General features: G+C 42.7%; 1 protein-coding gene across 3 annotated transcripts in view; it reads right to left on the bottom strand.

Annotated features, from left to right (window-relative positions):
- The window catches only part of NR3C1 (nuclear receptor subfamily 3 group C member 1), a 52061-nt gene extending 35982 nt beyond the window's left edge, over window positions 1-16079 (bottom strand). Inside the window, exons 1-3 of one of the 3 annotated variants that reach the window (XM_082213480.1) lie at window positions 15936-16079; window positions 14973-15147; window positions 12483-13667 (exon numbers count right to left, since the gene is read on the bottom strand). In XM_082213480.1, coding sequence (XP_082069606.1) covers window positions 12483-13657 — 1175 coding nt within the window. In that variant the 5' untranslated portion in view covers window positions 13658-13667; window positions 14973-15147; window positions 15936-16079. The remainder of the gene's footprint in view (window positions 1-12482; window positions 13668-14972; window positions 15148-15935) is intronic. The other 2 variants (XM_082213478.1, XM_082213479.1) reach the window with 2 other exon arrangements.
- Between the last annotated feature and the right edge of the window lie 10915 nt (window positions 16080-26994).

Raw genomic sequence — 26994 nt, 5'->3', positions numbered from 1 at the left:
AGTTTGCTAGAAAGTGAACATATGCAGACCCTCTAAGATGTTGAGCAAATTGCTGTCAAGTTCTGAACAGTGCACTATTGAAACACAATAACTTTAATAAAAGTTATCCATGTGCAAAAGTTACTTGTCTGGAGAAAATTAAAGGGCTGAGGAATTAACTCACATCTGTAAAAGATCTTATCCGATTCCCATATGCTTGCATAACTAACTTTATATTAAAGTAGAAATTTAATGGCAGGTGTTGTTATGCACGTTGTTTGCTCTTGGCTAGAACAAAAACAGCAAAGATGGACAAAACAGGGAAAGCAGATGCCACCACCTTACACCATACAGTGGTACCTCGGGTTAAGTACTTAATTCGTTCCGGAGGTCAGTTCTTAACCTGAAACTGTTCTTAACCTGAAGCACCACTTTAGCTAATGGGGCCTCCTGCTGCCGCTGCGCCGCTGGAGCATGATTTCTGTTCTCATCCTGAAGCAAAGTTCTTAACCTGAAGCACTATTTCTGGGTTCGCGGAGTCTGTAACCTGAAGCGTATGTAACCTGAAGCGTATGTAACCTGAGGTACCACTGTAATCTGATCAATTTGAAATAAGGGTAATATGAATTTCCAAAATGTGTTGTTCACAGAACAAATTTGTAGACAGTGCTTGTTACTATTATCCTATTTGGTAATCCACAATGTCTAACCATAGCAGACCATACCCTCATTGATGAAACTATAAATTCTCTTACCTGGGATTTTGAACTGGGTCACTGGCCAGCAGGGCTTTTCTTATACTCTTATGCTCCTTAACCAGGCACTTTTATCATTGCTAATCAAACCAAACAAAAACCAGTATGCCGTGACAAAATTCTATTCCTCAGAATAGCCATTTTCATGCAGAACTGAAGAAAACATCACAGACTAAAAAAAGTATGTTTTGGTATGCCTCAGACTCTCTGAAGCAATACACACTTTCAAAATGAAGATGCAAATTTAGAGATGTTTATGCCCATGACAATGCACTCATGTATATAGGAAAAAACTGTTCTAGAATAATAATTTGACGTAGGACAGTTTCCTGTGGCTGACTCAACTTTATTGATCAACATGTCCTAAGACTGGCCTTTGAGAAGTGACTGGTGTAACACCTTTTTAAAAAAACGGATACAGAGAGATTCAAGGAGATTACAAACAGATTGGCTGAAAGCCTGTTCCAGGTAAATTGGTGCAAAGCACTGATTAAAGATACTAAGTTTGCTGAGGAATAATCAACATTGCTTCTGCAAATGTAGGTCCTATCTCATGAAACCTTTAGAATTTTTGCACATGCTGCAAGGCATGGTGACGGGGTGATCCAGTAGATGCTGTTTATTTGGACTTTCAAAAAGCTTTTGACAAAGTCTCTTACCAAAGACTCCTACACAAACTTATGAGTAATAGAGTAAGAGAAGAACAGGAAGGAGAGTGGAAGAACTGTGTGAACATTATTCTCACAATGGAGGGATGTAATCAGTTAGGTCCGCGAAGCATCTGTACTGGAAAGAGTACTTTTTAATTTGTTTAAACCTCAGTCAAATAAAAGGATGTAATTTTCTTTGTATAAACAAGGTAGGTACTATAGATGGGGGAAAATGTCCTATCAGTCCCTCACCTCCCCACCTCAATTTTAAACAGTATGATATTGCCAGTATGATATTCAACAATTGTGTGTGTCTCCTCATGGACACCTTGGATTGTAACATTACATTTTGTTTGGAAAGGTGAGCTAGTAAAGGTCTGGCAAACCAGGACAAAGGTGCCTTGGAAGTTTCCCACAAAACACATCTATTGAAATGGACAAAGAAGACTCCACCCCCCTCCATACCAGGACGGGATCCCAAATACCCCCACCAGCCAATATTTTGCTGGACCACCCACCTGTCAATTGCCTCATGTCATGATGACAGCAGCTGATTAATGGTGAAAGCAACTGGTGGTTATAAGGAATACCCTAGTGCACCTGATCCCAGCAGGACTCTGTCAGTGCTGATTAGCTCTGGATTGCTCCTGTGTATCTGTGTCAGCATCTGTCCTACACCTGATGTGTTTGGAAGGTGGGCATGATTTGGGTGGGCCAAATTAGAAGCAACGTGCCTAATTGTTTTTGATAAGCAGAAACAGGACCATAGGATTTTTTATGCACCTAGAAATCTCAGTTCCCTGACCACACTACTCTTTTGTGAATCTTTGTAATTGCCCCAGAACTAAGTGGGATGCCAGAATATCAAAGTGCTCCAAAAGTCATACTTGTCCTTCCCAGGATTTCCTCTGCACATTTTTTTGTTAGCCAAATTGTCTGCCAGCAAAACTAAACATTTATAGACCCTGGCTAGATGTCCATTCTTAAATCTCTGAATCCCTTAATTCCAGGTGGTTCTAAATGTACCCCCTGCAAAGAAAAACTCAACCTGACTAACCCTGGTCTCCCATCTGACTGTTCTTTGTCCACATCCCTACTCTGGATTATGTCTAGTAAAGTATTGGCGTAGCTGAGGAAAATCTATTATTTTTACCTTCTTTCTGGATATTACCCCAATGTTAGGAATCTTCATTCCCACTTCCAGTGTTTCACACAGCATGTAAGGAAGATACGTTCTGTGTCTTATACTTTAGACTGCTTCCAAAGCCAAGCAGATCACTACACAGCCTCTGTGGCTGGCAGCCATCTTACTAATCCTCTGCTCTCTCCCCCCACCCCAATCTCTGGAACAGCCTTAACAGTTAACTATTAAAGTGACAATGTTATACAGTGGTACCTCTGGATGCGAACGGGATCCGTTCCGGAACCCTGTTCGCATCTTGAAGCAAATGCAACCTGCAACTGCGCGTTGCGATTCACCACTTCCATGGATGCGTGTGACGTCATTTTGAGCGTCTGCACATGCGCTCCATTACTTCTGGGTCGCCATGGAGCGTAACCGGAAAACGCTCAACCTGAAGCACATTTAACCCGAGGTATGACTGTAATGTACTTTCTCAATAAACCTCAGTTTCTGAAATGGCTGTGACTGCATCTCTCTTGCTCTGCAGTGTATCTTGTGAAGGCATTTTGCTACTTCGACTAAACAATCTGAAGTTACTCAGTCTGCTGTAAATGAAAGCCAGGATTGGAGTGAGAAACTGCTCCTCTAGCATATCTGAGCTAAATTCTCTCAAACTATTCATATTTTGGAATGGCTTATTCCCTAAACGCAGAGAAATAATTCGCAGATGTGTAGACACATGTTCCGAGTAAGTGTGGTAACAGTGAGTAATGAGTGTAACTCTTCTGGAACAACCCTGCCCATATGAAGCAGAAAACAAACAATATATTTGGGGAATCTTCACCACTTGCATTTTATGCAGGATGGTAATGCCGATCAGTTAATTCAAATCTATGCAATATACCGTAGTAGGTGAACAGATCAAGATCTAAATAGTGAAATGAAACACAGTGGAGTAGTAGAAGATTGTCTCACACTTACTCTATACTTGATGATGCTGTCAGCAAATAATAACTTTTGTGGGCGAATGAGCCAATATGTTGTCTCATGCTACATATAGAAATTTCACATCCCCTCAAACACAGAGCTTCTTTGATCATCTTTAAACCAGTATCATCTCAAAATTTAAGTTTTTAACTTTGAACTATGGATATTAGCTATGAAAGAATGACCAGAAGACAGAGGCTTAGTTGCACACTTTCTCCCTTAGAAATTGCTTGGCAGTTTAACTGGCACATTTGCCAACAGAATGGGTTTGAAATTCTGAGAATTAAAACAAGTGTGCATAATCCAGAAAAATGTTACTCATTAATTGCCTCAATCAAATGGAACGGTCAACTGCAGCTATGCCCCACTCCATTGCCTTGACTGTGAGTCAGTCAAAATTTTGCTGGCTTGTACTCAATGTCACTGATTTCTTCCTCCTTCCTGCAGAAATGTTTCTTATCCTTCTCAGTGCTTAAACATACCAAGGCAACAGGCAACAGAAGAATTTTACAATCTCTACCTAAGTGACTGGCATTTTGCTTCACACCTTGCAAGAGATTTCCTTCAAATCTCAAACCATTTCCAATCATACTATTTTTGTACACCTCTGAAGTTTCTCCCTATGCAAGTAGCCTATGTCACCCACAATAAGCATAACTCAACACTAGAAATGTTGTTGGCACCTATCTGCTCCAGAGACATTGCAGTAAGCATTCTGGGGGTGAAGTCAAACCACTGTGTTAGCAGTATCAAAGTGACCCCAGGGCATACGCCTGGGCAGTGTGTATGGAGGTCCTGGGCTACTCAGACGACCTTGGCCTTGCTGATGTGGTCCAAAGGAAAGCAGAGAAATACATTTGGCAGGAGCTCAGCTGCAGGAGCTGCCAGAAGGAGGCTGTGATGGACGGCAGAGCCAGACCAGAGTCTGGTGATGAAATTCCTCAAAATCTCACCAGAGTGCTGGAGCCTAGCTCTGATTGGCTCCCAAGACAGATGGCTAGAGGGGGTGGAGCAAAACTTTGGAGAGGGAGAAAAAGAGAAGCAGCTTCTGAGTTTTTAGGCAGGGATAGAAAAGGGAAAGAGCTGGAGTTAGAGTTTAGTTTGAGAGATAGGGCTTGCTTTGAGATGGGAAACAGTGTGATTACGATAGGGTTTGTCTGAGAGAATTGGTTCTGATTTGAGATGAACATCTTCTCTGAAGAAATGATCTATAGCAAGAGGAAGAGAGCCTTGCAGCTGAGATAGGAAGACCGGGTTGAATGTCTGGGGAAGGTATACAGACACGAGTTAACTGTAGAGCCGAATCTGAGTCAAGGGAAGTATGAAGCTGTTGGAATACAAATTACCTGGGTCTCATTCCAATCAGGAGGGGAGAGTTGCTCTAGGAAAGGCAACTCCCAAGCCAGTAACAAGAGGTGAGGTCTGTTATACTAATTGAAATACTTTAGGAGTGGGTTTGTTAAGAGAGTGGGTAACTGACAAAAAGTGCCCCTCGCTCATAAACCAAAGTATTAAGATGGGAAAGAAGCTGTGCTGTGTCAGAAGTATTTAACTAACACCTGTCATAATAACTAAGTTTAGGAATGAGAGTGAAGTAACAGAAATTGAGTTAAGCATTTTACCACCTATTTTAGAAACCTGAATGTCTACCTGAAGTTTAACAACTGATTTTTAGCAACTGAAGTTTAAGAAAAGCTGTGCACATACTACTGTGTTTAAGCCTGTGACATCTTTATATTTGGGTTTAAGTAATAAACTGATTTCTACCTGAAAGAACGCATCTCCCAACCCAACTTTGTTCCACTTTTGTAAATAATACTTTTCTTCATTGATCAACTCCTGAGACTCCCTGAATCGAAGTTTACCTCCCACAAGATAGCCTGTGGTAAACTGTATAAATTGGCTTAATTGGTGTACTGTGTGGTGGGTCCACTATATTTAATCTGAGGGCAGTTACAGGGCTGAGTCTGCTACAGAGACATACAAGGCGCCATCGAACCATCTTAGGGACTCCACTGCAGATTTGTGTAAGCTTTCTTAGCCTTATATTCTCCTGAAGATCTTTCACAAGGCAGCAGAGGTTTAGGATCAGTTTCTTCCTTCTCCTAGATGGGCTAACCATTTGCCCCTCACTTCCCTCACAGTGGTGTCCAAACTTTTTTCAAAGAGGACCAGATTTTATGAAGTGAAGGGTCGTGGGGGCTGACCAAATTTGTTGACCCTTTTTAAGGATTGAAGTTGTTGAGCTTTTTCTTAAAGGTTGGAGTTGTTGAGCTTTTTTTACAATTGAAATTGTTTTTCCTGAGGATTTTTTAGGATTTTACCCAAGGAAATAAACTGCCACAGGGGCCGAACTAGGCCCCTGAAATGGACTTTGGACATGCCTGCTCTACAGCATGTGCAGAAAGGTCTTCTTGGCTATTTGACCCACTATTGGTATCACCCCCCACAATCTGCTGGAGCATGCAGGGGTTTGAGACCCATCGGCTACTCTCACATGGTTTAATGTAAAATTAGTAAATGAGAATTTTGTTCTCAGTGTATGAGAAACATGCCTGAAAGTCAATAAATCAATGGCTAGTGTCATGAAACGTGTACCAACTTCTCACATCATTGTTAAAAAATATCAGGGGGGGGGGGAAACTGTTGACCAAATTTATACCTAACTCTGGGTGAACCAACACTCTACCCTCCTGATTGTATTGATGCACCCTTGCAATTGTTCAAATACCTATGCTTCAGAGAAACAGATTAGTAGATTGCTGATAAAAAGAGGCAGTGCTTTCTATTAGTTGTCATCAGAAGAAACAAAAACAATAACCCAAAATTATACTGTAGCCAGCTCCTACATATAAGACATACTTATTTCAAAGGTAGAGCCATGGTAGAGTCTACAGAATTAAGTACAGAGGTACCTCGGGTTACAAACACCTTAGGTTACAGATGCTTCAGGTTACAAGCTCCACTAACCCAGAAGTAGTACCTCAGGTTAAGAACTTTGCCCCAGGTTGAGAATGGCAATTGCATGCTGGCAGTGCGGCAGCTAAAGTGGTACCTCAGGTTAAGAACGGTTTCAGGTTAAGAACAGACCTCCAGAATGAATTAAGTTCGTCACCAGAGGTACCACTGTATAAGTGTTCGATTAAATGGATTTGGAAAATCCAGTCACAATCTCCAAATGAAAAATATTAAATGCTTAGTTTTGACAGGCAAAATGAGTATTCCTCCATATGTCCAGATACCAGAATGGTGCTCGCCATAGTAGAACAAATTGTTTTAGTTTGTCTTTACACAGGAACCACTCTAGTATCCACTACAAACCTTCAGATTAGTTGAAGCCATTTTCAGGAAGTTGTCCTGTATAGAATACTAACTTGGGAAAACTTTGTGCCCCTTTCACATAGCAGGGCACATTCCATCTGCACTATTTTGTCTCTCCATTCCCTTATCCTTTTGTGAATTCCTGGCAAACAAAGTAGCACATCTAGAATACAACACAAATAAAAGGCTAAATGCAAATCTGTACATCCTAGGACTTCCATGAAATGATTTTCACCTGCTAAAACTAGGCAATACCAACCTGGTATTAAGCTTCAGGTATTAAATGGATATTAATGATACTGTTTTGAATATAAACAGACGCACACACACATACACTTGCTTATTCTTCCTAACTCTTTCTAAGTGGTACTGAATATTCTTCTCCCAACCCTGGTGCTCTTCAGTTATTTAGCTGCCCAGAGTGGCCGGGGAAACCCAGCCAGGTGGTCGGGGAATAACAACAGCAACAACAACAAATAAATTATTATTATTATTAACTACTGGGGCTGATGGAAGTTGTGGTTAAACAACATCTGAATGACACTGGAATGGAAAAGCATCTTGAATTTGAGTGTTCTATACAGCCCACTTCAGGCTTTATCATGCCATGGGGCAACATGGGTATAACACCAACAACTCTTAAAAGAGTTCAAATGGCTAACAACTGTCATGAAACCTACCATAGCAGTTACTCTTGTTGCTTTACCTACAAACTATGTAACTACTTCTCATAGGGCACTCATGTCTGTAATAGCCTTTGTGGTATCAAAAGAGTATTGTTTCTGCTAACAGATTTATTGTAGCATGCACACAGTCCATGAAATTTATATAATTTTTTTTTTTTTTAGGCTTTAAGGTGCCACAAGAGTCTTCATTTAGATTTAGTTATGGCTGCACTTTTATTTGGGATCAAGACTTAATTCAGTAAGATGTGTATCGTGGTAGGAAAAGCTCCAGCAACTCTCAGGCTCATGCATGTTTCCTCCCCCTCCAGTACAACTGCAAAGAGGGCACTGGAAGCTTGTGTCCCAGTTTTAATTAACTGCTATTTGTTGTTTTGTGCAAAACCAACATGATGAAACTATGGTTTGTATGAAACAAGTCAATGCCAGACATTAGGTTAAGATTAACCATAGTTTTTAACCATAGTTTAAAACACATTTTAGGGTTTAAACTGAATATTAAACTTCAGTTAATCAAAAAAACATACTGCAGCTCTCAGTCTCATCACAGCTGCACGGAAAGAGATAAGAGAGAGTGTGAGACCCTAAGGGTTGTTGCGGTTTGTTTCTGCCTGAACTGGCCCAGTCTTACTTCTGAGAAAGCATGCATCTGATCAGGTTTCAGAAGGGCTCCAAAATGAATCTGTCAAAGTGACTTTTACAAGAGAAATCAGATGTGCTTGGATAGGAAGTGAGAAGCATAATGACAGACTAGAATAACTATTTTTTAAAAAATTAATACATGGAGAAGCAGGCGAGATATAAGAGCAGATATCAAATCATGAAATATTAAGTCTAAATAATACATCACATGTGGCAGAAATCTACACAACTAGCAATTAGCAAGTTGGGAGTACCTTCAGAAATCTTTTAAAATGTATTTGAAATTTTAAAAAAGGATATTTGATAATAGACAGAATAGCTATATACTTCCACAATGATACTGGTTTATTCTTTCTAGGTATGTTCCAAAATGCATATACAATCATTAGTATTTGCTGTATAGATCAGAAATGGGGAATCTGTGGTGTTCATATGAACCAGATGATGGGAACAGTACTCCAACAAACTCTGGAGAGCACTATCCTTGCTGCAGAACCTCATTCACGCACAATGTCAATCCATCATTTGAAGGCTTATTCTTTCCCCATTTCAATTACAAACTAAATCTTGCCATTATTTTGCAAGCCATGTCTTATTTGGTTTGTAATCCTACCGTATGGCTTTCCCATTTCAACAGACTAAAACCTTTAATATCATCCTTGCAACAGTACACACACAGATAAGAATTACAATTACTTAAACCTGAGGCACTTCAGAATAGGAAAGAGGGGAAACTGGAAAATAACAGCCCCTCTAGGCATTCATATTTCTGCTGAAATTCAGTTAAGAAAGATGCTAAACCACTGTTTGCAGCAACTGTTGTTTAAAATGAAGGCCACAGCTTAGTCTAAATTAGCAGTACCCTACTGGTGCCTTTAAGGGATGTGGGTGGCGCTGTGGGTAAACCTCAGAGCCTAGGACTTGCCGATCGTATGGTCGGCGGTTCGAATCCCCGTGGCGGGGTGAGCTCCCGTCGTTTGGTCCCAGCTCCTGCCCACCTAGCAGTTCGAAAGCACTATTAAGTGCAAGTAGATAAATAGGGACCGCTTTATAGCGGGAAGGTAAACGGCGTTTCCGTGTGCTGCGCTGGTGCTGGTTCACCAGAGCAGCTTCGTCACGCTGGCCACGTGACCTGGAAGTGTCTTTGGACGGCGCCGGCTCACGGCCTCTAGAGCGAGATGAGCATGCAACCCTAGAGTCAGACACGACTGGCCCATACGGGCAGGGGTACCTTTACTGGTGCCTTTCAGATATTGTTGGGACTCCTTACTTCCATTAGTCCCAGTCAGCATGGTGAATGGTCTAGCATAATGGAAGTTCAACTCCTGCAACATCTGCAAGGCTTTGTGTTGGCTACCTCTGGTCTAGAGCTACTATAGGTTTTCTCTTTCCATTTGCTTGGTGTCCCTTTTCTGTGGTGGAACTGCCTTTAAAGGCAGGCTTACTGTTAAAACAGTTGTTAATCTGGACATCACACCAAACCATAACTACAGCATCCTTAATGAGGGGTTGGCATGATGTCTGAAGTGTTTACATTTAAACCACTAAAATGCTCTGTGAGTTTAGGAATAAAACCATATTTAATATTTTCTTTTTAAATTTCCTAATATAGTATCATAACACAAACAAAATAGCTCTCTACCAAATATCAAATCAAACTGTGCCCTTCCTTAACTTACAGCCTTGCCAATGAAAATGTGTGAGCAATTAGTTAAAGACTGCCACTCCAGTAGACTATATTCCTAACCAAGTAAGCCTATACTCAAAAGGATATTCTATTAAATTTAATGTGATTTATTCCCAGGTAATTAGGACTAGGATTGCAACTGTATCATGCTGAAAAACTTGAAAGTATGAGTTACTAGCTCAATATGCACATCCCACTTGAAAAACAAGTTATTCATCAAAATACTGCTATTGATTTTGTAGAGCTCTTTAGTTCTTCTACCAACTGGAATAAACTTCTAATTGGAATAAACGTCGACCAGTCAAGTACATTCACTGTTTCAACAATGTCCTACAAAAGAAACATTTTCATAATTTTACATAATTTATTTTCACTTTGTTCTAAAGGTTGTATTAGCCAGAGTTCAGCTGAGCAGCATTAAAAATATTGTGAGCTATGTCAATTTTATCTGAATCAGATGGCCATGTCATGAGCAAATCCTAGTCAAAGTTTCTGGATGATGAAATATATTCCAGCCTAGAAACACTCCTGCCGTCCTAAATTAGTCAGCCTTTAAAGTGCCATGAGGATCTTTGGCCTGGTTTGCATGTCACCTTAAATCATTAGGATTGAAGCAAGCATGTAGTGTGCTGGTGTACGCTGCTCAAAAATACCATAGTGCTCCACCAGCACGTGGAAGAGGAAACAAACTAGAGGCTGAGCTGTCATTACGTACACTTTTTTCCTAGCAAACTGATGGTGAACCAATGTTCATACTTGAATCACTATCATGGTTTGTTAGGAGAGAAACAAACAATGAGTGCTGGTTCACATATATAAGCCAGTCTCTGGTTCATTTCCTATTCCACGCAGGAAAGGAAGGAAGGAAGGAAGAAGGAGCGCTTATGGAGACCTGAGGAGCTTGCACAAGCAGTTTAGCATTTTCTGAAAAACGTATTTGTCGCTTGAACTATGTATATAGTTCATCCAGGTGTAATAAGGGAAGTGCTGCTTTCTTATAAATAAACTGCAGAACAATCTGAAATAAAAGCAACTTCTAAATACACTGTTTAAATTAAATATCAGAAATAGATTGGGATGGCATAAAAAAGGAGTCCGCAATCATTACCTTTCATATTTCAAAGTATAGTATTTCACAAGCAAGAATTTCAGACATGCCAGGCAATGCCATCAGTTGGATAAATATTACCACTAAACACGCCCCCCCCAACTCCTAGGTACAAGTTTACCATTTAATGCATATTTTATAGATTTTACATTGCATTCATGTTAAAATATATTGGAAAAATATATCTAATTCTCCCCCCCCATATTCTTATCAAAAGGAATAACTCAAATCACAGTATCTACAGTATTTAAGTCTCATGAGTTTCTCACCGTTTCTTGAGTGACATTTACTGTAGTAACTGTATAAGTAACTTGATGATAAAAAGCAGCCTAGCAACAAGTCCCTTCTTCTTCAGCAGAAATTCCTCAAAAATGTTCCAAAAACATGCAGTACAAACTGTTGCTCATTATAATATCATAAAACAAAACATACTAGTTGCAAACATTCCATGTGAAGGGGTACAGTATGGTGTTCACAATGAGATTCCCATGAGCAATGAGATTCCCTATCCATCCCTGCAGCATGAATTGATGGGCAAGAATGAAAATAGGACATTATAAGGAACAGGAGCTTGGTGCATGCCCCAAAATTCCCAGAATGTCTTACCGCTCCATGCATACCAGCATATGCACATCCAGGTGTAATAAGGGAAGTCCCAGATCAATTGCAAAATAAAAACCTGTATACCATTTTGTTAAGTATGTATGCAGAACAAATCAAGATTTTCAGATAAGCCTTAAGGCAATTTCAATACGTAGGATAATTTTTTAAAGCAAGGTGCAGGCTTTAAATCACTTGAAACAAAAGCATAAATGAAAGTTTAAAATAAAAGTGAGGGAGGCAACAATGAAAAAAATGTAAGTTGCTATCACCACATTTCACATTTCTAGGTTCTGGATAAGTTTTCTGTTCATACAGACTTGGAATGAAAACATACTTTTAAAAAACTTCTGCTCCAAATATTTTCCACATTTAGCATTATTAAGAAAGACTACTCCACTTTTTTTATCAACAGAATAAAGTCTTCCTATGATTCATATCTCAATGGTAACCAAAATGTAGATTGAAACATAATGTATTATCTTTTCTCTTTTAAATACTGTTGATCAAGGGGAAGGCAGCGGGGAATCCTACTTTGAATACTAGAGCTGAAAGTTTCGTAGGCTGCAGTTACTACACCAAAGCAGGCACAACACAACATGATGGGAATTCACCAAGCTGTACATGTTGCACACACCATTTTAATGAAATGCCAACTGTTCTGCTAGTTGTAGAAAGCCTTCTGGATGAACTATTTGGATTTAAGATCTATTTGTGCTTAACATTCCTATTTTAACATTTCCCTGACATATATTTTAAATCATGATTCATCCTTTACTGCTGATGGTCGTTTTATTTAATAAAAGTAACTTCTTTATTGCAATGTGTTAATTCATGCACACAAGCACGAGAAATTATTATTCTCTTTCTAACTACAGGAAGAGACAAAATGAACATTGCTGAAATAACTATCCTTGTAATAAGTTTAGGAAAAAAACATCTCTTACCTTGAAAACCCATTAGAGAAGACAGGTCTGCCAGAATAATTCAAAGCCCCCATTGACGTAAGAGCATCATCCCCAGATCCCTGGCACCTATTCCAATTTTCTGAACCAGCAGGATGAGATGGAATGGCATTGAAAACTGGTTTCTGATCCTGCTGTTGAGTGACAGGTGCTGTGTTCAAGTCATAGTGGTAGATTTGTCCTCCAGACGTGCTGACACCATGAACCGAAATAGCAGATGTCTTACTTCCAAGCATATTTGACCCAGAGAAGTTAGCCTGACAATAAACTGTGCCTATTTTCTCTTGCTTTATTACCCCAGGGGTGCACAGTTCAATAAAATCTTCTTTTTCAGTCTTCACTTGTGGCAACTTCACTGTGGAGCTGTGCAACAGATCCCCACACTCATTAATTTTAGGCTTAGTATCTGGTAAAATCGGAGGCTTGCAGTCCTCCATTTCAGTTCCCTCCAGGATAAAACTCTCATCACCAAGAGGTGAAAGCAAGCTGCTGTCATCCAGTATGGGGTCCATTCTCCAAGGGCTCCCATTTGTTTCTTTTCCTGGAGACACTGGTGGCAAATCAAAATCCTGCAAAATATCAAAGGTGCTTTGGTCTTCAGGAAACAGCTTCAAGTTGCCACCATTAGTGCCAACCTGGCTTTGCGCTAAAGCCCCTTGCCCTAAAGTGAGATCATGACTAGCCATGCTTGGGAACTCTTGTTCTAGAGGCACATCCAGAGATGCAGTACCCTTTGAGCCTTCTGCCTGACTAGAGGATTTATTCAAACTTGCAATGCTTTCTTCCAGGAGCCTAAAATCCGTTTCTGCCGAAGAGAGACTGATTTGGCCCTGCTGAGGAAATCCAAGTTCGTTTCCCATCACTTTTGCCTCTGTCTCCCCCATATACAGTCCCATGGAGAGCGACACTGCTTTAGACAGATCTGGCTGCGGCACATTGCTTCCCAATCCCTTTGACAAGTCAGACACAGCAGGCGGTTGCTTGGAATCAGACTGAGAAGGGGTAGGCAAGGGAGACGTAGCTGCAGAAGTCTTGGCAGTAGCTCCTCCCCTAAAGGATGGATGGAAGTCCATCACAATTCCTCCTTTGTCACGGAAGTGAGCACTTTTCCCTGCTTCCTCCCCTCCAGAGGACTTCAGTGATTCTTTGGGCTCCATTATTTTAATACTGGTTATAAAGAAAGAGAAATATTCACCATTAGCATAAAACTTGAATAGTGAAAATTCAGAGCCCTTGAAGCTCCAACACTGAAAGAACAGACACATATTCAAGAAAACGGTAGACATTAGATTAACACTTTCCAATACTGGAATGAATTTCTAACCCAATCCATCCAAAGGGCTGGAATTTTTCCAAGCTTTTCCCAATCTAGGTTATAGTAAAAACATATTAAACTAATAAAAATAACATCAACTCATCACAACCGGAACACACCAGTAATATTTGTCCCTGATGCAATAAATATTGTTTACTACTGCATACATACTTGCAAAAAATCTATGTGACAATTTCCATTCCCATTCACTTAACACACCAACCCAGGTTTTTCAATACTGCCTAATGTACCAACTTTGCCTAGGGGGGGAAATTCCCAGGTGATACCAGTGACTTTCCAAATCCCTCCCCCCCCCTTTACCCAGGTTTTTGTAAAAATACAATTTTAGAAATATATTGTTCCACTTTAGTCCAAGGCCATGGTCTGTTTCAAATAGTAGATTGTAAAATGTAGACATGTATATTTAAAAATAAGTGTGTGGAGAAGAACACACATTTAATCCTCTACACTTCAATAAAAAGTAACCCATTTGTAGTGAAATCCTTACAAGAAATGAGACAGACAGTTTCCTTTTAAATTTTAAACCTTCCAAATCTTGTACCAACTTGCATGGAGAAAAAGCTAAAGTCGGCATATGTTGATGTATCTAAAAACTGCTGATGCTTGTGTAGAAATAATTGCATTCCCATCAATAATTGATCAGGAGGTCAAATTAGGGCAAAAATGACCAGGTGTCAAAAGGACATTGAAGCCAACATGGAAAAAAGTTTACTCTTAAAGTAACAGAGAAATTTAACAATGTGTATTTAGTTTCTTTTAAGTTCTCCTTTTCAGGGCATTGCATAGATTTCCCCAAAACACTGAAAGCTGCAAAAGGTGCTAAAAGGATAGGAAGCTTTCCTAACAGCTCTCTCCCAAGCCCAAAAAAAAGGCATAATGCAAAAGAGAAACAGCCTACTCTTGTCAAAAGTTGCATGAGACTTTAAAAAAAAGGCCATCATGTAATTAAAAAAAGCACACAGTTGCATAGTTTTGAGGGGGGAAAGGGAAGGACAAGGGGAACAACTGGAGTTACCACATTTTCACAGGTTTCTCTTGCACAGACACAAAAGCCATTAAATGATAGGCAACGCCAAAGGGGGAAAATCTATCACGATACAGCTCTTCTCCGCCCCCGAGGAAATATATCTAAGCACCTTCTTTCTGAGTTGAAATTCTCCTTTTCAAAAAGCAGATTTCGAAAAGAAAAGAAAAATGTGTTGGGACCTGTTGAGCATTTTGCCTGGCACGCCCACCAGCCCTTTGCTTCAAAAACTCCAACTCCGAGTTTTCGACGACTTCTTGGTTTCCAAACCCTTGGGGCCCCGTCAACTAAACAAAAAACAAAGAAGCACGACGGTGGTGGTGGTGTTTTGAGAGCCTTTCAAAATTTAAAAAAACCAAAACCCGATTCTCAACAACAGATGTTCATTTTTAACATACACACACAAATCAACTGGAAGCAAGTTGGGCGAGGAGAGCAATAAATTATAGCACTTTTTATCATTAAACAAAATTTCATTTCTAAGAAAAGAGATACTATATTGGGCATATCATCCTTTTGGGATTGAAATTGGCCAGAGAAGGTTGTGAAATAGGATAGCGAACCAGTTTCCGCACCCCCCCTCCTCCCATCCCACGCACGCACACGCATATTGTGTGTGCGAGAGGGAGACACACATACACACGCACACCCCTTCTCTGACGTCCAAATTTAACGTGGACGACTTTTAAGTTGAGACGAGGAGCAGCGCTTCTCCCCCCCCCAAAAAAAATCTTCCTTTCCTCAGCTCTCTCCAACCCCCCCCCAAAAAAAATATATATATATGGCCTCACGCCTCAGCAACAAATCGCCTGGTCTTAACGGCAGTGGGAAGCGGGTCGAAGGAGGGGGGCAGTAAGAAGCCGAAACGGGCAGACATTACTGAGGAAGGGACAGAGGGGGGTGACCTCTACGGGGGGGGGGGAGCAGGCCGCCGCCGCCTTCTCCCTCCCTCCGTCGCCCTCCGCCTCCCTTCGAGAATCCTAAAAGTAGAAGCCATTCCTCGGCCCCCACCCGCCCCCGCCGCGTCTCGACAGCCAGCCAGGCAGACGGACATGGAGAAGAAGCCACCCCTTACCTTATCCAGTGGGGGCGCTGGGACTCCTCTAGCCGCCAACTTCCATGGCTCCGGCACCACAGAGCCAAGCGAATAAACAACTTGGAAGGCGCGGGGCGGAGGTTGGGGGGGGGGGAGAGACTGGAAGGAAGGAGAGTTACGGGGCGACGGGATTGGGTGTGGGGCGGCGGCGAAAGCTGCCGCCCCTTTGCAGATGGGAATGCAGCCGCCCCCTCCCTTCGCCCCACACAGGCGCCAGAAGCAGCAGCAGAGGCGGCCCCCTCACCTGCTCTTCTTGCCCCCTTCTCTGTCTGTCTGTCTGTCACACACACACTCTCCTGTCCCCCCTCAATTAATTAAAGCCCCACTTGGCGCGCCCCGCTGCCTCTCCTCCAGCCTCTGCCCCCTCTGCATCCCCGCCTTCCCCCTTCTGCACTTCACACCCACCCAGCGTCCCGCCCTCCCCCTTCTCCTTCTCCTCCCTTCCCCTCCTCTCCTCCCAGCCGCCGCACAGTCCGCGCTCCCCTCTACGGCTTTGCCCCAGCCACAAAATGGAGGACGGCGGCGCTAGCAGCAGAGGCTGCTGCCTCCTCCCCCTTCTCTCTCCCTCGCTCGCTCGCTCGCTCCCTCCGTCCCCTCCCCCTCCCCCGCCCCGCAGACATGCAAAGAGCGCGAGCGAGCGACGAAAGGGAAGCGGCGCTCGCGCCCGCCCGGCCGCTCGCGGGCGCAGCATAGCAGAGAGCGCGTGTCCAAGGAGGGAGAGAGCGCGCGCATTGCGGGGCAGCCGAGGGGGAACGGTGCAACCTGTTGACTGAGAGCGGCAACTGCAGCCCCGAACAAGGGCCTCCTTTTCGCCGCCGCCGCCGCCGCCTCAGTCTCCTGCTTTTCGCAATCCCCCGTTTTGGCCACGGCGGCTGGCTTGCTCGCTCGCTCGCTTTCTCTCTTCCACCCTCCATTTACCTACCAATACTTTTCTTGCTCTTGTGCTTTGCTCGACCCTTCCTGTGCTTGCTATCCCCGCGTTTGACGGAGGGGGGGGGGAAAGAGGAAGGAAAAAGTGAGTGGCGCTTGTTGTGCGACGCGCTCCTTTTCAGGCGTGTTTACTCGGAAGTAAGGGTGGACCTCTCGTTTTGGCGGGGTTTACTCCCTATGTAACTGCGCTGGGTGGCAGCCAGACGGCAGGTTTCAACTTGGAAACAAATTTCATTCAGCACAGTGCGATGTATACATATAATACCTATATCTATATAAATATAAATATAATATATAATATATATAATATATCTATATAAATATAATATATATAATATATCTATATAAATAGATATAGGTCCACCCTGTGTAGGATAGGTCTTCCTTTAGGAGAAGTGAAGGAGGGTTGCCCAGTTTTGTGAGGAGCAAGCCAAATTCCACTTTCCAGGGAGATCCAGTGGGAAATTATGACCAAAGATAATGTGAAATGGTTCAAATTATATTTTCCTGCAGTTTAGAAAACACTTTCACATTTAGTAAAGGCAAAGGCTGCCACCCTAGGCACATTTTAATCAGGAGAAAGCCCTACTGGAAGATGGTGGGGTTTACTTTATAGAAATGTGCCTATGGTTCACACTTAAGGAGTAGCACCTGGCATTGTCACAACATATATCCCAAAGTATCCACATTTTGAGAACTTCAAAGTTGAGTGCAGATTGGCTAAGTTTCAGTCAAGCTCCTCTTAGCATGGTAGCAACATGGAAAGGTTTTAGCTGAAGCTCCAGTCAAGAGGAACTTTGTCAAATGGAGATAAATGGAAAGGAAGCCTTATGTGCTTCATCCCAAACTTCTGGGGTCTTAATAAATCTAATATCTGGGGTTATGTAGTGTTACATACATGACTTTTTGCCTACTTTGCTGGATATTTGTGTATTTCAATAAGATTGCTTATACAATGTGCTTCCAGGAGAGCACAACTCAAAACAGTTTTGAGGGCTGCTGTTAATTCTATTCATTCAATAGGGCCACATCACTTGACTTCACAGAAAAGAAAATTTTTAATTAAAAAAAATATTTAAAAAGGAAAACGAAAAACATTTGTTAGAATTTTAACTGTGAAAAGCCCCTTCATGTACTGCCTGCAGGAAGGTGCTCCCCACAACTGAAGCGGAATAGGATCCCTTGATTGTAGCAACAGCAAACAAGGTTTCTGTTCTCTACTCATTTCTCACACTGAGGGTATCTCAGACACAGGTTAACTGGCTAACAGCAGGTTAGAAAAATGGTGCCAAATGCACTCTGCCTCAGAGGTGAGAAGCAACGCTGATGTGTCTGGTCCAGTGGCGTAACGTGGGGGGTGCAGGGGGGGCCGGCCGCACCGGGCGCAACATCTGGGGGGGCGCGCTCGCGCTCGCAGCTCTCTGCCCCTACCTGGCTCACTCACTCTCTCACTGCAGTGCTGGCTGTGCGAATCCGATCCGAGCCACTGGGTCGCTGCCCACTGTGGAGGGGGTGGGTGCCAGGCGTGCGGTGCGGTGCGGAGAGAGAGCGAGGGACTATCTGGGGGAGGGACAGTGCAGCGGCCACCCAGCGCAGCGCTGAGCGCGGGAGAGAACCAGACCAGACCAGACCAGGCAGCAGCAAGAAGAAGCTGGCAGCGGCGGCAGGTTAGGGGGCGCAAATTACTTGCCTTGTCCCGGGTGCTGACAACCCACGCTACACCGCTGGTCTGGTCTGTACCATTTCAGACTGCTGGTGGTGGTTCACGTGGTTAAATGCTTTCCCATATTTATTTTGTGTTTAAATCCTTGAAGCTGAAACATTTATTTTGTGGGAGGATATTTATTTATTTGTATGTACGAACATTCAGACATACAAGCCAAGCCCTCACCTACAAACTGAAACAGTACAGCCAAGACAGTGGTTTACTATCTCAATGAGAACAGGTCTCTTGTGATCAGGGGTGTAAGAAGGCACCATTTTCTATTCTGCTTATTTGTTGCATGCCCTCCGCAGCATACTGATCTGATTCGCTGGATTGATTTCCGGAGATGGGACAAATAAATGACCATCAGCAGTTCTTGTTCCTGTTTCCACTTTCATTGGAATCTTCCAGCATTTTTTCTTGTGATCCAAGCATTCTTCTGTACCCAGTTTTGAGTGATTATTCGATCTTAATAGAAAGAAACCCCAAACAGCTAGACAGATAGCAAATGCTTGGAATTCACCTAGGCCTTTAAAAAAGAAATCATCCGTAACATGCTTTACCACAGGTGTGCTAGAACTGTGATGATTTCCTTACTGCTTCTCTTCTAAAATCTAGCTGTATGAAGGGGACTCGTGTTCATTCCACTCATGAAACTACGGTTACCAATATTCCAAGACTAAAAAAGTTCTTTTCTGGTCTTTACTTTTCTGAAAACAACAACTGAATGCAGAGCCTTAGATTTGCTGTGAATGGCCAAAGAATTATAAATGAAGAGTATGAATTTTATAGCAGTTGCTCTTTTTGCCCTTACCTGTGTTGATATTTTAAGATGACTGTTTCAAGTATTTCCACTGATGTTCAGAGTCCAGCCCTATCTAGCACATCCAATGACCAGTGATGATGGCAGTAGCGTTTGGAAGGCCAAAGGTTCTAGAGCAATGGCCACACAATTATTTATTAAATTTGCACCCCATATTTTAAGCAAATGATGCTCAAGGCAGCTAACAGTAAAAAACAAAGTAAAAATCAAAACATAAAAACAGGCAAAACATGAACAAAGCCAATAAGAACAGTCAGGTGATCAAATGGCAACATTTACAGTAATCCAAACATGAGACCCAAAGTCTCACTGAATAAAAATGCATTCACTTGCCAGTAGATTATTATCAGGGATGAGGCTAGATGGGCCTGTCTTGGCAAGGAGCTCCAGAGTGTGGGAGCAGCCACTAAGAAGGCCCTGTCTCAGGCACCTACCTAACATGCTTCAGATGTTGGGGCATGCAGACTCAAATGAAAGAGCATGGTCTTTCGGGTAAACCAATCCCAAATCATGCATTGTATTCTGAGTCATAGCCAGCACAGTGAATTGTGCCCAGAAACAAGGTAGCAGCCAGGGCAGGCGTTCAAGCATGGACATCACACTGCAGTTGTCTATTGCTGACATTTTCCAGGTGCAATATTTATTTTCACATTTTGGATATCTGAAAGGCAATGCAAATTAAAAAATGCTGAAAAGCATCATGGCAGGGTAGTTGTGAAACACACATGGAGCAATAGACTTTTTTGGGGATTACTATGCCTTTTCCTAGGCTAGCATGTTCTAAGCCTGGATAAAGAGGAACTGTAGAATGAGGTGGAACAGCTTCCCACAGATCCCACAAAACTCTGCTGCATTTCAGTGGATTTTGGGAAGGAGCTCTACTTGGTAGACTGTATCCAAAATTATTTCCATTGGTAGTGCCGACGAATTATTCTAAGGTCTGATTGACCATATTTATTTACTTCACAGCCACAATGACTGCCAGAATTTTTTTTCTTCTTGTCTGGCAATCTTACCAGGGACATGTGGAAAAAGACACTCACAAAAAAGTGGGGGGAGAAACACCCAACCCGTCCTGCTTTTATTATTACAGTTTCTCTGGCACCTGATGCTACTGTTTATACTGATATGAGAACCTGAAGCTGACTCAGGGTTCCGACCACCCTTTCCTGGTGAGGCAGCAGTCAGCCAAGCATACTTTTTCCACAATAGGAGAATTTTGTTTTATAGGAGTTTCTGCCTTTGCAGTATGAGCCTTCATCACCAACTCTCCTATGCTTATATTTTGGGACATCACTGCAGCCTCTTACCTGTACTGACCAGGAAAGGAGAGCACGTGAGAGGCTTTGAAAATGGACCAGAGATGACACAGCCAGCTTAAGTCATGTTCTGTGTGAAGGCTGCAGACATTAAAACAAAGCCAAAATGGGCCCCAAAGCTCTGCATATCTGCCCAGTGTCCTACTTTTTAATCTATTAAAAATGTCTCCTTTGTTAAAGGAATTGCTCGCTTAGCTCACAGTTCACTAGAAAACTGCAAATCAGTAATTACCATCTTTTGCATGTGTTTGTCTGTGTCCTTCCTTCCTGTTTTCTTCTTTTAGATAAGCCATTTGAAGGGTACATTTTGAGGTTTGGGGGAAAACTAGCAAAGGTAAAAATCAGATGACATATGATATTTGCTCAGGCTTGTGAAGGGGTGAGGTGAGATATTTTTAGCTGGTGCTCCTCCCTCTACTATATCATGCCGCTGCTGCTGCATTTAGTAAGATTTTTATTCTTATTTTAGATTGCATGCTTTCATACAGATTTTTTTTTTAATTGTTTGTAACTTGCCCTGGAACCTTTGAGCAAATGAAAGTTTATAAGTGTCATAACCAGTGCTATTTTTCTAGAAAAAGCAGTGCCAGAACTCACCACGAATGCCTCCCTTATTCTCTTATAATGGCAATGGCGCCCCACCTGAGAGGTGCCTGAACTGAGTTCCGGTGAGTTCCAGCTGAATAAAAGCCCCGCTCATAACTAACTCACTCCACAAAATAACCTGCGTTGTGTTTTATGTCTGAGATGGAGAACCTGTGACCCTCCAGAGGTTGTTGTGCTCCAAATCCCATAATCAATGGCTACTGGTCATGCTCGCTGGGGCTAGTGGGTGTTGGAGCCAAACAGTGTCAAGAAGACCACAGTTTAGGTACCCCTCTTTTAGAAGTGTAGGTTGGAAACAAAGTTTTACAACTTCATTAGAGAGGCACAGGCAGTGCTTTATTCCTGGGGGTACGCAGGGGTATGTATACCCCTAAACATTTTGGGAGTCTTTGTACTTTGTACATTTACTGTATTTATTTTCCCTGATTTGAACTATAAAATGGTGATTTTATTGAGTCAAAATGAGAATACCCCTAAACACTTTTTTAGAAAAAAAAAAAGCACTGGGCACAGGTATTCTGCTGATTGGATGATGCTTCAAAGACCCCTGTTCTAATTATTATTTGGCTGATGCTGTGAAAGTCATACATAGAATTAATTCTGAACTATCACAGGTGGGAAACTGCATCATTGATAGCTTGACGGGCGACAGGCAATACATAATAAACTGTGTAAATACATAACTAAAATTTTAAGAGTGATGGGCAAATGTAGAAAATCTGAAGAACCTCATTAAAAGCATGAGTCTGTGACTTCTGGATGTTGGCCAATGTGCTTCAGCAGGCTGGCAGACCTAATCCTGAGAGATCTTAGTTGAAACCCCATTTCAGACATCTCTTAACCTCAGCTCCCCAGTTGATGATGGTAATTGTTTTAAAGCTGTATACAGGCAAGATGAAAATGAGCACCAAAAGAACAAACTAAAGGCAAATATTTTCACTGTCATACCAGGCTTCCCGCTTCTGGAGCCAGAAGTAAATCTGATGCTGAACAGAATGGTTGATTATTGATTAATTATTCAATTTGTATACCACTTAATATACTAAAAATATATATCTAAGCAGTGTGCAGGAAACAGAAGCAGCAAACAAACTTAAACAAAACATTACAAAAATACAAAAGTGGCAGCCACCCCACATTCATTGGCAAGAACATGGCAATGCCATTGCACATGAATCTCAACTAGCCAGCCCACCAGAAGGAGTGCCTGTTTGTTTACCCAGTCCCCCACTTGCCTTGCCTGCAAAGCTGTTGGCAAAACTGGAGTTGTGAGCTTCATTGGACAGGAAGAGCCAGGACACTGTTATGTTGGCAAAAGTGAAACTGTTTCTTGAACCTTACTCATTCTTAAAAGCAAGAGAGGTGTTGAAAAGCAGTAAGTTGTGCTCACTATTGTAATGTACACACAAGATAGTTGGATCTAATGCAAAAAGCCAGTAACTAATTTTAGAAGTTAAATGGTTTAAACCTGAGATTATGTGTATTAATTTTGCAGGTATGCTGTTTGTGATGATATAGAATACCTGGGTTGCATCCGGTTAAATCCATTCTAATTAATGAACCTAAGTTTGTTGTGCTCATTGATTCCAGCGGCCATACTCTGAATAGGACTGGCATCGGCTACCACCTCTGGAATCCATACAGCTCTCAGGATTGCTGAAGAGAGCGTAACGAAAGAAGAGCCGACTGTGTCTCATGTCCCGCTGGCCCAATTTGCATGGAGACAAACGCGTAACTTCAGATTAAAATCTGTTCCTTACAATTAGGTTTCATCAGATCTTCTACACCCTGTTATCTAGGACAGAGCCACAGTTGATATGGATGCTATAATATCTGAAGATTACCCTGAAGAGTCAGTCTGCCTAGGATATCTCCCACTCTTCCTTTAATGTAGTGCCAACGGAAACCCTTGAACATTTTCCTTTGGTGACACCAGTCCCAAGTTGCTAGATCTGTACTGTCAAAACACTGCAGGTTTCTGTACTTCTTCTGTAGCAAACCCAAGACCTTTCCAGAGGGTCAGAGTGAGATCATGCTCAAAGGTGTTAAGCTTCATTGAAGAGAACCTTTCAAAACACTGTAAGATTCATGAATAGTTGAAATGCTATGAGGAGGAAGACAATAGAATAGCTTTGCAAAGGACACCGCAGAGTGCTAATTAGCTTAATTAAGGAGGAGGAGCCTCCTGAAATAGTCCTTGGGGATGAAGTCATGTATGCCAAAGCACACAAATAACTTCAATGTTTTGAAGTCTTGTGGAAACATCTGGCAGCAACATGCAGCTTTGGAGAAACTTTTTTTTAGTGCCTCCAGAAAGGAAAATTCCTTGATCATGAACTGCATTCACAAAATGGGGGTGCAAGAGCATGTTTGTTTGTTTTTATACTGCCCTTATGTTCCTAATGTTGTACACCACCCTGATCTCTTTAGATAAAGATATCAGGGTGGTGTAGAACATTAAGAATGTAATTTTCGCAGCATAATGAAAAAAAAAACATAATACAGAGCATAATAATCATACTAACACAGTCCATCCACCACATTTAACAGGCCACAGATGATTACTAAGATTCTCAGAATCTAGGGATGGTTTCTTAAGGAACTGCCTTATCACTGCCTCCTTCAAACAGGCAGGAACTGCCAGGAGATGAACTCCAGGCAGCTGGCTCTTCCCTGCTGGATTTTTATCAGAGGGGTAAGGGTCCAGAGTGCAGGTAGTCAGCCAGACTGATGGAAGTGCCTTGTCCACATCCTTGAGCTGCATCAAGTGAAATTCATCCAACAAAACAGGACCAGACATCTCCTGCACATCTCTTGAGATTCAACCACTATAACTGCAGAGTCAAGGTCCCGATGAATGCAAGTGATTTTATTCTCAAAATGCTTGCCAAACAAGTCGCAGCAAGCTACCATTAGTTCTACCACCTCATTTGGGCCAGTATGCAAAAGGCTCCACACTACAGTACCTGGAAAAGATGTGCTGGATGGCATAGTGAGGATGCAATGGAGGTAGTAAACTATGCCTTCTTTGCTGCCTCCACTGCCACTGAGTAAGCTTGAAAATGCACACTTTGGGAGAGCCAGTGTGGTGTAGTGGTTAAGAGCGGTAGTCACGTAATCTGGGGAACCGGGTTCGTGTCTCCGCTCCTCCACATGCAGCTGCTGGGTGACCTTGGGCCAGTCACACTTCTTTGAAGTCTCTCAGCCCCACGCACCTCACAGAGTGTTTGTTGTGGGGGAGGAAGGGAAAGGAGAATGTTAGCCGCTTTGAGACTCCTGAAGGGGAGTGAAAGGCGGGATATCAAATCCAAACTCTTCTTCTTCTTCTTCTATTCAACTGGAGTTTTCCTCCACTTGCATTCAAGCTGTCTCCCAGCTTGCTTCTTTGCCCTCAGCTTGGGATTATACCATGGAACCAAAAGGGCTCCACGAAGCAGGAGAGGGTGCTTAACGGTGACCGTGTCAACAGCCTGAGCCAACTGGAGATCAACCAGGGCTTCAACAGGAGTGCCAGTTATATCAACTGGGGAAAACCCCCCAGAGCTGCCTAGAAACCATTCAGATCCATCAACCTTCAAGGGAGGACCATCCTAAAAGGTCCCCTGTCTCTGCAGAGGGGAAAGGGTGCTGAAAGCCTAAAGCTCAGCAGGAAGTGATCTGACAATGACAAGGGGCTGATTTCAATATCCCTCACTTTCAGATCACCCTCTTGGTGCCCAGCCAAAAAGACAATATCCAGAGTGTGACATTGAGGGATGCCTGTGTCACAGACTGAGCAATTCTTCAGTTCATGTAGGTGCAGGTACAAGGTCTTCCTCTCTGTGCTAAAGTAAGCATATACGGTATATTCATGCAGTGGGCAGGAGGACAGAGAGAATGGTAAGTAAAGAAAGAGAAAGAAATGTTTCAGAGCTTATGGTCTCACCCTCAAACATCAACATATGGAGTTTTGTGGAACACAGAAACTTCGTGCAGAATAGGTAATAATGCACAATCTTTTCTTTCTCCATCTCCTTGTTCTTCAGGGGGAGAAAGAACGAGAAGATTTGAGTATAGTTTCTCACCCCTTTCCCATCGCAAAGATAGCACAGCAAGTAATACATAAAAACCAGTCAGTGGAAAATAATGTGTAGAAGGCAATTTGTTCTGTGGCAAGCAGTCGATCCTCTCAAAGTCACTGCAGATTGTACCCTCTGCCATTTCTGCTCTTTTGGTTAGCAAGGGGAATAATGTATAGTGCTGAAATTGGTGTTTTTTTTAAAAAAAAGGAGGGAAAGATTGAATGAGGAAACGTCAGGGGTCACATAACATAGCCTCTTGTCTTGTGCCTCTCATGAGTATTCATATTGGAGAGGTGCCTTAAAGCTTGTTTCAGGAGTGCTATTGGAGAAGTATAGAAAAAAGAAAATTGGGTTGCCAGTGGAAATGTATCTGTGACTTCCTTGTTCTTGTGCTTCCCACAATTTTAATTTCCCTGTAGAATAGGCTTTATCTCTTCATGGACCTTAAAGCTCAAGCTAGTGAAGACAGAATGTGGTGATCCCATTTTGGCAGACAGCACTCACTGATGGTCCTTCCATTGTGTTTAGTGTAGTCTTGGGTCAGTGAAGGTCATCTTTCCCTCTCTGTCACCTCACCCCTCTTTGGGCAAGATGCTAGGTTCCCAAGGTTCAGACCCTGAGACTCAAGGAGAGGCTCCCGGTGGGATAGGTAGAACCATTTCCTGTTGGGGAGAGTCAGCAAGCATAGTTGCCACTACCCCTGTGACCAAGGTTGCAAATGACAATAACTGGAGATTTTAAGAGCTCTAGACACAAATATTTTCAGGTCTGCACTAACTTTTAGGGGAGTCAACCCACATGCCGTGCCATTTCTATCTTAAAAAAAAGGTAAAGGGACCCCTGACCATTAGGTCCAGTCGTGGCCGACTCTGGGGTTGTGGTGCTCATCTCACTTTATTGGCCAAGGGAGCTGGCGTACAGCTTCCGGGTCATGTGGCCAGCATGACTAAGCTGCTTCTGGCGAACCAGAGCAGCGCACGGAAACGCCGTTTACCTTCCCGCCAGAGCAGTACCTATTTATCTACTTGCACTTTGACGTGCTTTCGAACTGCTAGGTTGACAGGAGCAGGGACAAAGCAATGGTAGCTCATCTTGCTGCAGGGATTCGAACCACTAGCCTTCTGATCGGCAAGTTCTAGGCTCTGTGGTTTAACCCACAGCGCCACCCACGTCCTATCTAGTGGTAATGATAAAGTCTAAGCAACTAAAGCAAAAATCGATGGCCAGATTGCTCACCAGGGCAAGACAAGTTAAGCATTTAACATCAATCTTGCCTCAACTGCGCTGGCTGCCAGTTAGTTTCCCTAACCCTAACCCAATTCAAAGTGCTGGTGCTGACCTACTCAGGACCGCAATACCTTAAGGACCACCTTTCCCTATATGAACCCACCTGGAACCTGCACTTGTCATCCAAGGCGCTTCTCTATGTCCACTCTGCCCAAGAGCTTCTGAGGATGACAGCACGAGAATGGGCCTTTTCTGCAGTGCTTCTCCATCTGTGGAATGCTCTCCCCAGAAAGGCTCACCTGGCACCACCATCACATGTCTTTAGACACCAGGCGAAAACTTTCCTCTTTACCCAGGCCTTTGGCAA

This window comes from Podarcis vaucheri, assembly GCF_965113315.1.
Source record: "Podarcis vaucheri genome assembly, chromosome: 2".
Taxonomy (NCBI): Eukaryota; Metazoa; Chordata; class Lepidosauria; order Squamata; family Lacertidae; genus Podarcis; species Podarcis vaucheri.
The sequence above is the reverse complement of the archived record's forward strand: the minus strand, read 5'-3'. Positions and strand labels throughout refer to the sequence as shown.